Source organism: Schistocerca americana, chromosome 2 (genome assembly GCF_021461395.2).
Source record: "Schistocerca americana isolate TAMUIC-IGC-003095 chromosome 2, iqSchAmer2.1, whole genome shotgun sequence".
NCBI lineage: Eukaryota > Metazoa > Arthropoda > Insecta > Orthoptera > Acrididae > Schistocerca > Schistocerca americana.
Genome location: NC_060120.1, coordinates 984,955,331 through 984,972,588, shown reverse-complemented (window position 1 = coordinate 984,972,588; position 17,258 = coordinate 984,955,331). Strand labels below are relative to the sequence as shown.

At 45.0% G+C, this 17,258-nt stretch overlaps 1 protein-coding gene across 1 annotated transcript in view; it reads right to left on the bottom strand.

Moving 5' to 3' along the window:
• LOC124596267 (cell division cycle protein 123 homolog) overlaps window positions 1-17,258 on the bottom strand; it is a 131,224-nt gene that overhangs the window by 15,613 nt on the left and 98,353 nt on the right. The window contains exons 3-7 of the mRNA XM_047135341.1: window positions 13,805-13,900; window positions 13,606-13,719; window positions 6,739-6,847; window positions 6,371-6,493; window positions 2,934-3,253 (exon numbers count right to left, since the gene is read on the bottom strand). Coding sequence (XP_046991297.1) covers window positions 2,934-3,253; window positions 6,371-6,493; window positions 6,739-6,847; window positions 13,606-13,719; window positions 13,805-13,900 — 762 coding nt within the window. The remainder of the gene's footprint in view (window positions 1-2,933; window positions 3,254-6,370; window positions 6,494-6,738; window positions 6,848-13,605; window positions 13,720-13,804; window positions 13,901-17,258) is intronic.

The window sequence follows — 17,258 nt, the reverse complement described above, 5'->3', positions numbered from 1 at the left end:
TTTTTTTTTTTTTTTACAAAATTATGAACCGTCCGCTTGTCACTGGTGTGTCTGTTCGCTGTATTCAATTTGGTGTCTGTGCCATGGTGTAATGTCCGTTTGCAACAGCGACGCGTAAGCAAGGGACCTCCAGACAGACGTACGTACGTACATACATAATTACCTCTTATTTGTTCTACTCAAGTATTACATGTTACGACACTTGCGGTCTGTTTTGGAAGTTTTGACTCTTGAATTCCTTTTTGTATTTCACACCTGTCATTTGTTGTTTTCATTTCTGTGAGAGGTTCAAAAATGGCTCTGAGCACTATGGGACTTAACGTCTGAGGTCATCAGTCCCCTAGAACTTAGAACTACTTAAACCTAACTAACCTAAGGACATCACACACATCCATGCCCGAGGCAGGATTCGAACCTGCGACCGTTGCGGACGCGTGGTTCCAGACTGAAGCGCCTAGAACCGCTCGGCCATTCCAGCCGGCTCTGTCAGAGGTGCTCTCACTATTCATCACATTTACTTGCGACGGTAATATAGTCTTACCCCATGATTCATATTCTGCAATCAATGCATAGTATGACAATTGCCAAGGCTACAGAAGGACAGACACGTGAATGAACGGACGGAAAGTTCATAATTGTATGAAAAAAATGAGGCACGAGGAAGATTTGAACACGGATCTCCCGCTTTGCAAGCCAACACCGTGACCACACAACAACGACACAGTAGTTCTTGCAGTCCACTCGATGTTGTACATATTGAGCTAGGACCGCTCACTGTTTCTATTTTGCTTCATTTTTCAAAGTTCAGCAGACGTTCTTCCTGTCATCATTCTTGACGTGTGTTCAGTTTTTCTCTATATACACTCCTGGAAATTGAAATAAGAACACCGTGAATTCATTGTCCCAGGAAGGGAAAACTTTATTGACACATTCCTGGGGTCAGATACATCACATGATCACACTGACAGAACCACAGGCACATAGACACAGGCAACAGAGCATGCACAATGTCGGCACTAGTACAGTGTATATCCACCTTTCGCAGCAATGCAGGCTGCTATTCTCCCATGGAGACGATCGTAGAGATGCTGGATGTAGTCCTGTGGAACGGCTTGCCATGCCATTTCCACCTGGCGCCTCAGTTGGACCAGCGTTCGTGCTGGACGTGCAGACCGCGTGAGACGACGCTTCATCCAGTCCCAAACATGCTCAATGGGGGACAGATCCGGAGATCTTGCTGGCCAGGATAGTTGACTTACACCTTCTAGAGCACGTTCGGTGGCACGGGATACATGCGGACGTGCATTGTCCTGTTGGAACAGCAAGTTCCCTTGCCGGTCTAGGCATGGTAGAACGATGGGTTCGATTACGGTTTGGATGTACCGTGCACTATTCAGTGTCCCCTCGACGATCACCAGTGATGTACGGCCAGTGTAGGAGATCGCTCCCCACACCATGATGCCGGGTGTTGGCCCTGTGTGCCTCGGTCGTATGCAGTCCTGATTGTGGCGCTCACCTGCACGGCGCCAAACACGCATACGACCACCATTGGCACCAAGGCAGAAGCGACTCTCATCGCTGAAGACGACACGTCTCCATTCGTCCCTCCATTCACGCCTGTCGCGACACCACTGGAGGCGGGCTGCACGATGTTGGGGCGTTAGCGGAAGACGGCCTAACGGTGTGCGGGACCGTAGCCCAGCTTCATGGAGACGGTTGCGAATGGTCCTCGCCGATACCCCAGGAGCAACAGTGTCCCTAATTTGCTGGGAAGTGGCGGTGCGGTCCCCTACGGCACTGCGTAGGATCCTACGGTCTTGGCGTGCATCCGTGCGTCGCTGCGGTCCGGTCCCAGGTCGACGGGCACGTGCACCTTCCGCCGACCACTGGCGACAACATCGATGTACTGTGGAGACCTCACGCCCCACGTGTTGAGCAATTCGGTGGTACGTCCTCCCGGCCTCCCGCATGCCCACTATACGCCCTCGCTCAAAGTCCGTCAACTGCACATACGGTTCACGTCCACGCTGTCGCGGCATGCTACCAGTGTTAAAGACTGCGATGGAGCTCCGTATGCCACGGCAAACTGGTTGACACTGACGGCGGCGGTGCACAAATGCTGCGCAGCTAGCGCCATTCGACGGCCAACACCCCGGTTCCTGGTGTGTCCGCTGTGCCGTGCGTGTGATCATTGCTTGTACAGCCCTCTCGCAGTGTCCGGAGCAAGTATGGTGGGTCTGACACACCGGTGTCAATGTGTTCTTTTTTCCATTTCCAGGAGTGTATTTTTATTTCTTTACAGTCACGTTAAATGAATAGGTAACATAATATAATCCATAAAAGTAACTCTTTTAGCATTCACTAGGCCATTTTACGACTAAACCTGAGAGGGGTGCGATGGCGAGTTTCCCTTGTGACTGTTTCACTTTTTGTATACAGTAGTGTAGTTGTTGGCACAATAATTCGTCTGACATTCAAAAAACGACTGGTTGTACATCTTACCTACATAAACCGCCTGATTACAGTCAGATGGATTTAAACCGAGGGTACTTGCAGCAAAAATGGGCGCGATAGATGAAGTGCAAGAAGGAGAGACAGATGAAAGTGATGGGGACACGAAATGATACGAGAGCAAAGGTGCAACGGAGAGAAAATGGTAACATTAGTTTTACTGTGGAACCGCGCGACCGCTACGGTCGCACGTTCGAATCCTGCCTCAGGCACGGATGTGTGTGATGTCCTTAGGTTAGTTAGGTTTAAGTAGTTCTAAGTTCTAGGGCACTGATTACCTCAGAGGTTAAGTCCCATAGCGCTCATAGCCATTTTTTCGTTTTCTGTTTGACAGAGAGCACACTCCAGATTACACACACTACAGATTAGTTTGTATGATTGCCATTTTCTGATTTCATGCCATTCAGATGTAAGTAACCTACCTCGGTAATGTGCTCGATGATGGACATGGACTCCTGCATGCTGCACAGGTCAGACACCTCGAAAGGGACGCCGAAGTGCTGGCACTGGTTGGGCTGCAGCCCAGGGTCCTCGCCCAGGAAGCGGAACTCGGGGTCGAAGGCGGGCGTCTCCGCCGCCTCGGCGCCGTCCGCAGACGCCGGCTGCGGGGGCGTGCGCGCGGCCAGCAGTTCCTGCAGCTCCGGCCACGTGAACAGCGGCGTCTTGGCCGACCGCTCCGTCAGCGGGCCCACGTCCAGCAGAGTCACCCTGCCGCGGCCCTCTCGCACCACGTCCAGCGTGTCTGCGCACCGACCAAACCACACTCCAATATATACAATAAATCGGAGGTGGAGGGAGGAGAAGGGAAAGGAAAGGGAAGGGAAGGAATTAATAATATCAACTGAATCGAGACTTTGCGTGGAATCAACGGCGACGAATGAAAACGTGTGCCGGACAGGGATCGTAGTTACATCGTAAGCCCATGCTCTGAGGAAATTGTTAGTTTTCAGTTAATCATTATTAACTGTGTCGATATTATCATTTTACGAAGTTTAGCAAATAAATACATCATAATGGTATCCCTTTTGAACGTTATTCCGAATAATACAGCTTCCCACTTCGTCACTTAGAATCACAGGAAGTAGAATTGCACTTTACAGCGAACTCAACGGCGTTGATACTGGACATAAACTTCGAGAGAGTCAGGTAGAAGGAACCCTACACGACGACTCACTAAGGTAGCCGAGGACTGATCGTCTTAATTACCGCAAAACTAGACTGAAAAAGCACGGCCATTCATACTGTACACCTCTTATACCATCCTCTACGGACTCATTGGCTAAACTGAGTTATTTCTGGAGGTTTAGTACAAGTGGGGTGGGGGAAAATGGGGGTTCTAGCAGCATTGAAAGAAGGTGCCCACCCTTTATGACTGTTTGAGCTCTGCTCGGTACACTCTCAATAAGGTGTCTCGATGTTTGTAGAGAAGTGGCAGCTCACTCTTCAAAAATGGCTCTGAGCACTATGGGACTTAACATCTGAGGTCATCAGTCTCCTAGAACTTAGAACTACTTAAACCTAACTAACCTAAGGACATCACACACATCCATGCCCGAGGCAGGATTCGAACCTCCGACCGTAGCGGTCACGTGGTTCCGGACTGAAGCGCCTAGAACCGCACGGCCACAGCCCACTCTTCCCCAAGAGCCGAAAGCAGAGAAGGAATTGATGTTGGTCTGGAGTGAAATCGACGTTCTAACTCATTCCACAGCTGTTCCTTTCGGTTCGGATCGGGACTCTGGGCAGGCCAGTACATTTCAGGAATATTACTGTCCACAGACTATCGCCTCATAGTTGTGGTAGGATGCACTGTAGTACAGATACAAACATGCACCATCTCCGAACTGTTCCTTCACTGTACTCAGTACACCATGCTGTAAAAAGTGATGATATCCTTTCGCACTTAGCGTTTGCTTATGCATAATATCAGGACCGCAACCTAACCACGGCATCGCTTAGTTGGGAGAAAACCGTAGGCCACCAAAGGTTATCCAAGGAGCCTCGTATGTCCACCATTATAACTACAGTATACTTCCCACATGTGGCGACCTCCACACGTATAGCCCCGTTACTGACGTCATCAACAGATTTCATCATTCTAAATTCAAACTGACTGCCGGTGAAGCTCTCTGTGAGCTCACAATCGGTCACACATAAGCCTCTCATGGGCTTTAACTACATTGTTCAAAATGCGTACCTCTTGGGATCTCTTGAGTCTTTATCACTTTCTGTTTTAATATACAGTGTGTCCCAGCTATCTTGTCCACCCAAAATATCTCTGGAACAATAACAGCTATTGAAAAACGACTTTCACCGGTATCAATGTAGGGCTGGGGCCCATGAATGTACATATTTGGAAATATTCTAAAACGAAAGCATATGTGTTTTTTAACACAAACTTATGTTTCTTTAAATGGACCTCCTATATTTTTTCTTCAGCAATCCATAGCATGACAAAGCACATACACAATGGCGTTGATTGCATCGCAATATTCCCATTACATCCCGAGATATTGAGACGCGAATTTGACGCTTGAAACACCCGACATGCGCTGCTAGCGCACGTCCTGAGGCTCAGGCGTGAACCCCATGCTGCCCGTAATCGCGATGTGATTGACATGTGTAATCACACCTCCATACTTATCAAGAGGTCCGAAACGAATAATACGGTCTGCTGCCATCAACTCTCATAAGCACATAATGGTTTCCCTCTTGCACGTTTTACGTATCTACGTACACAATATGAACCAGTACCGATCGGTGTACACCCGTCAGGTTGTCTTATTTATCCTGCACACCCAAAATAAGGTTTATCTAATGCGTTGTATGACCCATTGTACCTGTCGCGGAGGGCCTGGCTCTACCTAGTCAAGTGTCCAACGTAGTTCCCACTACTGCCACAGTTACCACTTCGCCTTGTTTATGATTTGCGTCCCATGCAAACTCCTGTACTCCACCACCCTCCGAGCATCCCATTTGTTGTTGCTTTGGCGTGCAGTACACCGCTTGCCAGTGTAGTCGTGCATCAGAGTAATCTAGTGACGGCACGGAGGTAGTACACATTGTGAATAAACGTTGTGTTGTGGAACTTATACTGTACAGTATAATGTACACACATGAAGATATGGTAGAAATGCTGCTGATCTATGGAGAATGTACGTTGACGGGAAATACGTTATGAGATTGCTTGTTTGTTGATAGTACTGTTAGCGAACATTATGATTATTAAGTTAATATGTCTGTTTTCTACCCTACTCTATATACCTGTACTGTACCCTGTTGTAGGTGGACGAAATGCTGTTCAGGCAGAACGACTGTACAGAAGACGATTCCCTGACAAGCCATCGCCTTCGCGGCGGATGTTTGGTCGTCTCACATCTCGTCTACGTGAAACGGGAAGCTTAAATCCAAGACCTCGACATCGCCCTACAACACGCACAGATGAACGTGCTGAAGTTGCTGTGCTCGCTACCATAGCTGTGAATCCTCAAATTCCAGAGATATTTTGGATGGACAAGATAGCTGGGACACCCTGTATACTGCTTATACTGTTTCCCAGATCTGCAGCATATGCTCATCAAAAGAGAGTCATGAAGAACGAAAATTAAAAAAAAGAAGGTACTATCTGAGGAGCTTCATGCTGCAAGATCCCTTGATAAATATCAGCACCTGGAGGCCTTCCTTACTTGATCTCACAGATGAATGATGCCGAAATCGAACAGCCCAATATGGTTAGTCATATAGTTAATGACGAAACATAAGTCAAAAAGTAGCCCCTAAATGTTAGAATAATCTAGTGTTATTTTTAACAATGTATAGACTGTATACAAGGACATAAATATATGGCTGAAACACTTACAAGTTTCCAGTGGTGCCTTCTTATGTATATTTCTTCTGTAAAACTGGACTAAATCGTCCAGTATTTCGAACTTCAATTTTTGTATGTGCTCATAGTATGAAGTACAGTCTCGCTGTGAAATTGCTGAAACAGTGAAACACTTTACTTTTTTTATATTTCAAGTGCAGAGAAGACATTTATGTAAAAATACAGATGATTTGAAAAATCACATGTTTTCTGGTCCGATTACACATATAAGTGAAAATATGTTTTATCCGAATATCAGGACTATACACAATCGATATCTCACTTGTAACTTGCGATAAATATATATGACATATATATACACCATTCTAATGTATGATCACGTAATTTCGTAGATAACCTACCTATCAACTGGTTTTGGATAACGAAGCATCTGTATTCCGTTCCTGGATGAATGTCTTTCCACTGCTTTAACACTACGTAATAACCACTGCCACCGCTGCTTTGTCCACCCTGTAATTTCAGCACACGTTACACTTCACACACTATCATTTTACCAGATCAGAGCACATGCAACCGCTTTCAAATATATTTGAAAACTTGGTATATTGTCAACATGAGAAAGTACGTGACAACTTATTTGAACAAGGGTCGTTCAGTCAATAAAGCCCCATTTTTTTCCCCTTACAACATATATGTTCCTAAGAGTTACAATTAGGTGACAGTACCAATCAAAATTTCTTTTATGTACACTGTTTTTCTGCACAGTGTCTACCATGTTCTACGGCCTTACCTCAGCCTTCCGTAGAGCATGTCTTCCCTGTTGGTAAAAGCTCTTCTCTTGTGCTCGTGGCACTGTTGTTTACTGCATGAATTTTCATCATCTTCAAAGTGTGTATCACATACGTAACCCTTAAATGGCCGAAAGAGATAGAAGTCCGAGGGCGCCAGGTATGCTATGTTCAACGGATGAGGCAATCTTGTCCTGTAAAATATGGTTATGTCTCTGCTGGTTCTAAGAGTTGTGTGTGGGAGTGCACTGTTGTGATGAAGCAAGATTCTTGTCAGACCGAAGACATCGGAAACTGTTCTTGAATTTGTTCATATTCTTCACAGAGCCGTGACGCTCGATTCGATATATCGCTCGTGGACTGGTTTCTGATCTTTGGAGGGTTTCACTGGCCTCAAAAAGGGAGAAGTTCGAGAGAGGGTACAAGAGTTACGAGTGGTGGCAAGTACGGGTGTTGATAAAATAACGACACATCGATACATTTTCCAAAAAATATCGACAAATGCAGTATATTGGCTGAATTCTTTTACCGATATATCGATATCGAAACGGCAATATTATTTTATAATAGATATACACACCAAAATAACTTTTGATCACCTCGGTTCAGAGAGTACCGGGACCTGAACAGAAAATTGGAATACAGATCGACATAAACATCATTTCCGCCTTTTTATTGCTCATGAAAACCACACATTGTATGTTGTACCACCATACAGCGAGACCTTCAAAGGTGATGGTCCAGATTGCTGTACACACTGGTACCTCTAATACCCAGAAGCACGTCCTCTTGCATTGATGCATGCCTGTATTCGTCGTGGCATACTATCCACAATTTCATCAAGGTATTATTGGTCCAGATTGTCCCACAACTCAATGGCGATTCAGCGTAGATCCCTCGGGGCGGCTGGTAGATCACGTTGTCCATAAACAGCCGTTTTCAATCTATCTCTGACTTGTTCGATAGGGTTCATGTCTAGAGAACATGTTGGCCACTCTAGCAGAGCGATGTCGTTATCCTGAAGGAAGTCATTCACAAGATGTGCACGATGGGGGCGCGAATTGTCGTCCATGAAGGCGAATGCCTCGCCAATATGCTGCCGGTGTGGTCGCACTATCGGTTGGAGGATGGCATTTATGTATCGTACAGCCGTTACGGCGCCCTCCATGACCACTAGCGATTTAAGTCGGCACCACGTAATGCCATCCCAAAACAACAGGAAACCTCCACCTTGCTGCACTCGCTGGACAGTGTGTCCAGCCTGACCGGGTTGCCTCCAAAACGTCTCCAACGATTGTCTGGTTGAAGCCATATGTGACACTCATCGATGAAGAGAACGTGATCCCAATCCTGAGCGATCCTTCGGCATGTTGTCGGGCCCATCTGTACCGCCCCGCATGGTGTCGTGGTTGCAAAGATGGACCTCGCCATGGACGTCTGGAGTGAAGTTGCGCATCATGCAGCCAATTGCGCACAGCTTGAGTCGTAACACGACTTCCTGAGGCTGCACGAAAAGCATTATTCAATATGGTGGCATTGCTGTTAGGGTTCCTCCGAGCCATAATCCATAGGTAGCGGTCATCTACTGAAGTAGTAGCCCTTGGGCGGCCTGAGCGAGGCATGTCATTGACAGTTCCTGTCTCTCTGTATCTCCTCCACGTCCGAACAACATCGCTTTGGTTCTCTCCGAGACGCCTGGACACTTCCCTTGTTGAGAGACTTTCCTGGCACAAAGTAACAATGCGGACGCGATCGAACCGTGGTACTGACCGTCTAGTCAAGCAACACGAGCCGTGTACCTCCTTCCTGGTGGTGATCGGCTGTCTGACTCCCTCCGTCTAATAGGCGCTCCTCACGCATGGTTGTTTACATCTTTGGGCGGGTTTAGTGACATCTCTGAACAGTCAAAGGGACTGTGTCTGTGATACAATATCCACAGTGAACGTCTCTCTTCAGGAGTTCTGGGAACCGGGGTGATGCAAAACTTTTTTTGATGTGTGTATTTTTTTGGCAATTCAAAAATGGCTCTAAGCACATGTTGAGGTCATCCGTCCCCTAGACTTAGAACTACTTAAACCTAAGTAACCTAAGGGCATCACACACACAGCCATGCCCGAGGCAGAATTCGAACCTGCGACCGTAGCAGCACCGCGGTTCCAGACTGAAGCGCCTAGAACGCTCGGTCACAGCAGTCGGCTTTTCGCAACTGTCGGTAAATATATGAAATCATTCTTCTGAAACTGAAGTTGAACATAATTTGACTTTCACTTACTTTTTGAGCTCCCATCATGTCCAGTCTTTCACTGACTGTGTGAAGGAAGTATAGGTGTCACAGAGAGGAAATCCAGTTGCACCGGAGGGTGGTGGTGTCTACGGAATAACAAGATTCCGGATGTGAAGAAACAGCACACCAGTTGCGTTAAAAACAACTTTTAACGCAACTAGTATGATATTTCATCTCATCTGTATTCTTAAAAAACAGTTGCTGAAAAAAAGAGGGCCCTAGTCTAAATGGCAAGATTGGTTTTTGCGGTAGGTGGAGACGCGTGCGGGGATATGCTTACGTTATCGGCGCTTGGCGCTACCGACAGAAACTGCAACGTTCAGCTTCAGTATGCAATTTTGACACTACAGCTGCTAGGTCGCTGGCGTTTGCAGAAAAAAAAAGAGGAACCAGGGAAGTCGGCTTGAAGTGTTCCAGAAAAATCCGATATGTGGCTAATCCGAACGACGGACCCATCGAACATCTTTCATTGTTCCACTTACATGCAGATACCATTGTTAGCAAAGTGGTTATCGCCAAGCGCGAACGTGCATCGGCATCGTTTTCTTTTCAATTCTTGCTATGAGGGGGATAACCAGGCAGCCAGCTTGTTGATGCACAGAACATCTAATAATTAATCAGTACTTAAATATGTTGTTGTTGTTGTTGTGGTCTTCAGTCCTGAGACTGGTTTGATGCAGCTCTCCATGCTACTCTATCCTGTGCAAGCTTTTTCATCTCCCAGTACCTACTGCAACCTACATCCTTCTGAATCTGCTTAGTGTATTCATCTCTTGGTCTCCCTCTACGATTTTTACCCTCCACGCTGCCCTCCAATACTAAATTGGTGATCCCTTGATGCCTCAGAACATGTCCTACCAACCGATCCCTTCTTCTGGTCAAGTTGTGCCACAAACTTCTCTTCTCCCCAATCCTATTCAATACTTCCTCATTAGTTATGTGGTCTACCCATCTAATCTTCAGCATTCTTCTGTAGCACCACATTTCGAAAGCTTCTATTCTCTTCTTGTCCAAACTATTTATCGTCCATGTTTCACTTCCATACATGGCTACACTCCATACGAATACTTTCAGAAATGACTTCCTGACACTTAAATCAATACTGGATGTTAACAAATTTCTCTTCTTCAGAAACGCTTTCCTTGCCATTGCCAGCCTACATTTTATATCCTCTCTACTTCGACCATCATCAGTTATTTTGCTCCCCAAATAGCAAAACTCCTTTACTACTTTAAGTGCCTCATTTCCTAATCTAATTCCCTCAGCATCACCCGACTTAATTAGACTACATTCCATTATCCTTGTTTTGCTTTTGTTGATGTTCATCTTATATCCTCCTTTCAAGACACTGTCCATTCCATTCAACTGCTCTTCCAAGTCCTTTGCTGTCTCTGACAGAATTACAATGTCATCGGCGAACCTCAAAGTTTTTATTTCTTCTCCATGAATTTTAATACCTACCCCTTTTATTCGTGTTAGTATTTTGCAGCTGTGACTTATTAAGCTGATAGTTCGGTAATTTTCACATCTGTCAACACCTGCTTTCTTCGGGATTGGAATTATTATATTCTTCTTGAAGTCTGAGGGTATTTCGCCTGTTTCATACATCTTGCTCACCAGATGGTAGAGTTTTGTCAGGACTGGCTCTCCCACGGCCGTCAGTAGTTCCAATGGAATATTGTCTACTCCGGGGGCCTTGTTTCGACTCAGGTCTTTCAGTGCTCTGTCAAACTCTTCACGCAGTATCGTATCTCCCATTTCATCTTCATCTACATCCTCTTCCATTTCCATAATATTGTCCTCAAGTACATCGCCCTTGTATAGACCCTCTATATACTCCTTCCACCTTTCTGCTTTCCCTTCTTTGCTTAGAACTGGGTTTCCATCTGAGCTCTTGATATTCATACAAGTCGTTCTCTGATCTCCAAAGGTCTCTTTAATTTTCCTGTAGGCGGTATCTATCTTACCCCTAGTGAGATAGGCCTCTACATTCTTACATTTGTCCTCTAGCCATCCCTGCTTAGCCATTTTGCACTTCCTGGCGATCTCATTTTTGAGACGTTTGTATTCCTTTTTGCCTGTTTCACTTACTGCATTTTTATATTTTCTCCTTTCATCAATTAAATTCAATATTTCTTCTGTTACCCAAGGATTTCTACTAGCCCTCGTCTTTTTACCTACTTGATCCTCTGCTGCCTTCACTACTTCATCCCTCAAAGCTACCCATTCTTCTTCTACTGTATTTATTTCCCCCACTCCTGTCAATTGCTCCCTTATGCTCTCCCTGAATCTCTGTACAACCTGTGGTTCTTTCAGTTTATCCAGGTCCCATCTCCTTAAATTCCCACCTTTTTGCAGTTTCTTCAGTTTTAATCTACAGGTCATAACCAATAGATTGTGGTCAGAGTCCACATCTGCCCCTGGAAATGTCTTACAATTTAAAACCTGGTTCCTAAATCTCTGTCTTACCATTATATAATCTATCTGATACCTTTTAGTATCTCCAGGGTTCTTCCATGTATACAACCTTCTTTCATGATTCTTAAACCAAGTGTTAGTTATGATTAAGTTATGCTCTGTGCAAAATTCTACCAGGCGGCTTCCTCTTTCATTTCTGTCCCCCAATCCATATTCACCTACTATGTTTCCTTCTCTCCCTTTTCCTACACTCGAATTCCAGTCACCCATGACTATTAAATTTTCGTCTCCCTTCACAATCTGAATAATTTCTTTTATTTCATCATACATTCCTTCAATTTCTTCGTCATCTGCAGAGCTAGTTGGCATATAAACTTGTACTACTGTAGTAGGTGTGGGCTTCGTATCTATCTTGGCCACAATAATGCGTTCACTATGCTGTTTGTAGTAGCTTACCCGCATTCCTATTTTCCTATTCATTATTAAACCTACTCCTGCATTACCCCTATTTGATTTTGTGTTTATAACCCTGTAGTCACCTGACCAGAAGTCTTGTTCCTCCTGCCACCGAACTTCACTAATTCCCACTATATCTAACTTCAACCTATCCATTTCCCTTTTTAAATTTTCTAACCTACCTGCCCGATTAAGGGATCTGACATTCCACGCTCCGATCCGTAGAACGCCAGTTTTCTTTCTCCTGATAACGACATCCTCTTGAGTAGTCCCCGCCCGGAGATCCGAATGGGGGACTATTTTACCTCCGGAATATTTTACCCAAGAGGACACCATCATCATGTAATCATACAGTAAAGCTGCATGCCCTCGGGAAAAATTACGGCTGTAGTTTCCCCTTGCTTTCAGCCGTTCGCAGTACCAGCACAGCAAGGCCGTTTTGGTTATTGTTACAAGGCCAGATCAGTCAATCATCCAGACTGTTGCCCTTGCAACTTAAATATACATATCTAAAACCGGCAATATATTTACAATGTGAATCCGATTTTTTTATAGGCTGATATATAGATTTTTTCGTTAATATGTAGTTAATTTTTTCGGCTATCGACGTCCGATAGCATTTTTTAAATATCGATATATAGGATTCCCGATATTTTTAAAAATATCAACGTTCTTAGTAGGGAGGCTAATGAGGGCGCGGGAGACAGGGGGAGCCCTGCTCTGCGGAAGGAGGTCTGTACCAGATTGTCAGCCAATGCAGCGAGTTGCGGACGCTGAGCCGAGGAAAGACACCGGGCTATTTTCATTTGGTTACGGCCTTCGTGTTGGGGTGTGTCGTGTTGGGACGCCAATAATACCGCTGGAGGGAGCGACAGCCTTCTGGGTTTGCCTTTCCATCTAGGACTTCAAGCGATCACCTGTGACCAATTCCATTTTCTGAATGTGGTGAGGCATTTGTCTGATGAAAGCATGTTTATGTGTAAAGGAGAACGCCCAGTACTCTTTGAAGTTCTAGTGGAGGTCGGGGACAAACATGTCAAGTACTTAGTAGTGGTGTAATAAGCCAGCCCTTGAGACAGGCAACGTTCCGAGACAGTATTATCTTTGTAGTGCAGATGTTATGTGACTTGTTCATCTTATATACTGTGAAAACATCTCTCCTACTGAACAAATGTTTATAGCTCTTACGGTATGCATTTTACAGCCCATGTTTACTAGACGTTATTTTCTTGTTTTGGTGTAAGGAACCTGTCCTCAAAGCCTGTACAGGGAGTTTAATTACACTCTGCGTAATCCAACAAGTCCAGTCTACTCTTCCATACCTCAAGTTGATAGCTGAGATCGTTGGCAACAAAGTCGGAACTTTTCAGCAGTAAATATATTTCTTCCAGTCTCCGACATTTAAGCGACTTATTCGTTGCTATCCATTTTGCATCCTGAAACAACAGTTACCGTGAGTAATATAGTTACACATACGCTGGTTGTGGAGAAAATCTACAAAAGTCTTCGGTATGTGGTTACCTTCGGAGCGCTCCAGTTGGTTTTGATAAACACCTCGCCTCCCAGTTGATTCATCGCATCCTTCAACTGTGCGCTGAACGCGGGGAAAGACGGTTGCTGATAACAGAGAAAATCACATAGTCTGATTACTGTTTCCGGTATGCGTTGCTTACTGAATTACAAAAAATACAAACATATTTTTATATGACACTTTGCTTCTTCCAGAAAGGCGCAAAACAGGGTTCACTGTATGTAAATTGAAGATGGAGAGGGGAAGAAAGGAAAGCGAAGGTAGGTGATCACTGCTTTCAGCTGCATCAGGACATTACGCAGAATCAGCGGCGACGAGTGAAAATGTATACCGGACCGGGATTCGAACTCGGGATCTCCTGCTCACTAGGAAGGTGCGTTAAGCACTGCGTCATCCGGCACACAACGTTATCGCAACTGCGCGGACTATCTCTGCACACCTCACGGCCGATCCACACTCGCATCGAGCGCCCCTATCCGCAGTCCTGTCCATTTCCACCATATTCGCTCTCTGATATTCCCACAGGAAGTCAGACGTATTTGTGCATCTGCACCCAAGAAGGTGGATCCATTGCCCAGCTAGGCCATTCAGATTATATGAATCCGTGGTGTCCGTTCTTCCGAACATGTCTGAAAGAACTGACAACATTCATCAATATAATAGGGTTTACTGCGTCCTAAATAACTTAAACTCATTAATTTAGCACATTCCATAGACATTAATATTATAAAACACGAAAAAAACACTAGATGGCCCAGTGAACCAGCAATTCATGAAATACAGCAACACTTCCATAATACTATGAATAAAAATTCCACTTACCATACTTTAGAGAATGACTGTATTCTTGATACATGTCATTTCAGCTAAAACTATCACTGCGATTATTTCCGAAAAGAGATAAGCAAGTGATGTGTCGCTCACAAAAGCTCACAATGATAGCGCATAGAATCAATCCACCAAAGAGTTAAGGAATGTTTAATAACAATAGAAGACATTTCTTAAGTAGAACGATGCATATTTTTATTGCGACACTAAGAACATATGTGATCTGAATCACACGAGAGATAGCTACCGGGTTCTTTTGTAAACAGTACATGATGTGTCGTTATTACACTCAACGGAATAAAATTTCCAGGCAACATTTACAGGGTGTTTCAAAAATGACCGGTATATTTGAAACGGCAATAAAAACTAAACGAGCAGCGATAGAAATACACCGTTTGTTGCAATATGCTTGGGACAACAGTACATTTTCAGGCAGACAAACTTTCGAAATTACAGTAGTTACAATTTTCAACAACAGATGGTGCTGCAAGTGATGTGAAAGATGTAGAAGACAACGCAGTCTGTGGGTGCGCCATTCTGTACGTCGTCTTTCTGCTGTAAGTGTGTGCTGTTCACAACGTGCAAGTGTGCTGTGGACACCATGGTTTATTCCTTAGAACAGAGGATTTTTCTGGTGTTGGAATTCCACCGCCTAGAACACAGTGTTGTTGCAACAAGACGAAGTTTTCAACGGAGGTTTAGTGTAACCAAAGGACCGAAAAGCGATACAATAAAGGATCTGTTTGAAAAATTTCAACGGACTGGGAACGTGACGGATGAACGTGCTGGAAAGGTAGGGCGACCGCGTACAGCAACCACAGAGGGCAATGCGCAGCTAGTGCAGCAGGTGATCCAACAGCGGCCTCGGGTTTCCGTTCGCCGTGTTGCAGCTGCGGTCCAAATGACGCCAACGTCCACGTATCGTCTCATGCGCCAGAGTTTACACCTCTATCCATACAAAATTCAAACGCGGCAACCCCTCATCGCCGCTACCATTGCTGCACGAGAGACATTCGCCAACGATATAGTGCACAGGATTGATGACGGCGATATGCATGTGGGCAGCATTTGGTTTACTGACGAAGCTTATTTTTACCTGGACGGCTTCGTCAGTAAACAGAACTGGCGCATATGGGGAACCGAAAAGCCCCATGTTGCAGTCCCATCGTCCCTGCATCCGCAAAAAGTACTGGTCTGGGCCCCCATTTCTTCCAAAGGAATCATTGGCCCATTTTTCAGATCCGAAACGATTACTGCATCACGCTATGTGGACATTCTTCCTGAATTTGTGGCGGTACAAACTGCCTTAGACGACACTGCGAACACCTCGTGGTTTATGCAAGATGGTGCCCGGCCACATCGCACGGCCGACGTCTTTAATTTCCTGAATGAATATTTCGATGATCGTGTGATTGCTTTGGGCTATCCGAAACATACAGGAGGCGGCGTGGATTGGCCTCCCTATTCGCCAGACATGAACCCCTGTGACTTCTTTCTGTGGGGACACTTGAAAGACCAGGTGTACCGCCAGAATCCAGAAACAATTGATCAGCTGAAGCAGTACATCTCATCTGCATGTGAAGCCATTCCGCCAGACACGCTGTCAAAGGTTTCGGGTAAGTTCATTCAGAGACTACGCCATATTATTGCTACGCATGGTGGATATGTGGAAAATATCGTACTATAGAGTATCCCAGACCGCAGCGCCATCTGTTGTTGAAAATTGTAACTACTGTAATTTCGAAAGTTTGTCTGCCTGAAAATGTACTGTTGTCCCAAGCATATTGCAACAAACGGTGTATTTCTATCGCTGCTCGTTTAGTTTGTATTGCCGTTTCAAATATACCGGTCATTGTTGAAACACCCTGTATCAACCACACGGTATACAACGTCTGGCAGTAGGAGCTGGCAGCCATCATAATTATGCCACCAGTTTCTCTTTGTAGATGACTGCCCTTTATGTAGGTCAGGAACGCTGTCGCGCAACAACTCAAACCAGCCTCGACACTTTTCTAGACGCCTACATTAACGCTCACGCGAGCCGAGCTGACACTGACTGAGACCACAATTAACTATAATCCTATTAATCTGTTAAACGTGCAGGTGTCCATAATTAAATTTCCAATTTCAAAACGCTGTAGAAAGAGAACAATTGCTCAGAATGACGTCAAATTTGTACAGTTTATTGCTGATGCAGGTGGAAACGTTCTGGATCAAAAATGTAAAAACAACGAAACGTCAGAATACGCATACCAACAGACACACGACACGCGGCTGTTCCTCAGTTTGCGTCCTACACGCCCAACAGGACTGTCTAAATGAAGGATTCACGCTGCTGGTAAGACTCTTTTTATAAGAAAGGAAACTGTGCAGCAGTTCTGGACACTCACGGGTGCGAAAAAAAAACATTGGTACCATGTATGCTAAGTGTCCGGAGAAAATGATTACAGAATTCGAAATGACAAGTTCTTTCGAAGAGCACTGTGGCAGAGCAAATAAAGTACGAGGGCAGTTCAATAAGTAATGCAACACATTTTTTTTCTGAAACAGGGGTTGTTTTATTCAGCATTGAAATACACCAGGTTTTTCCCCAATCTTTTAGCTACACAACACTAT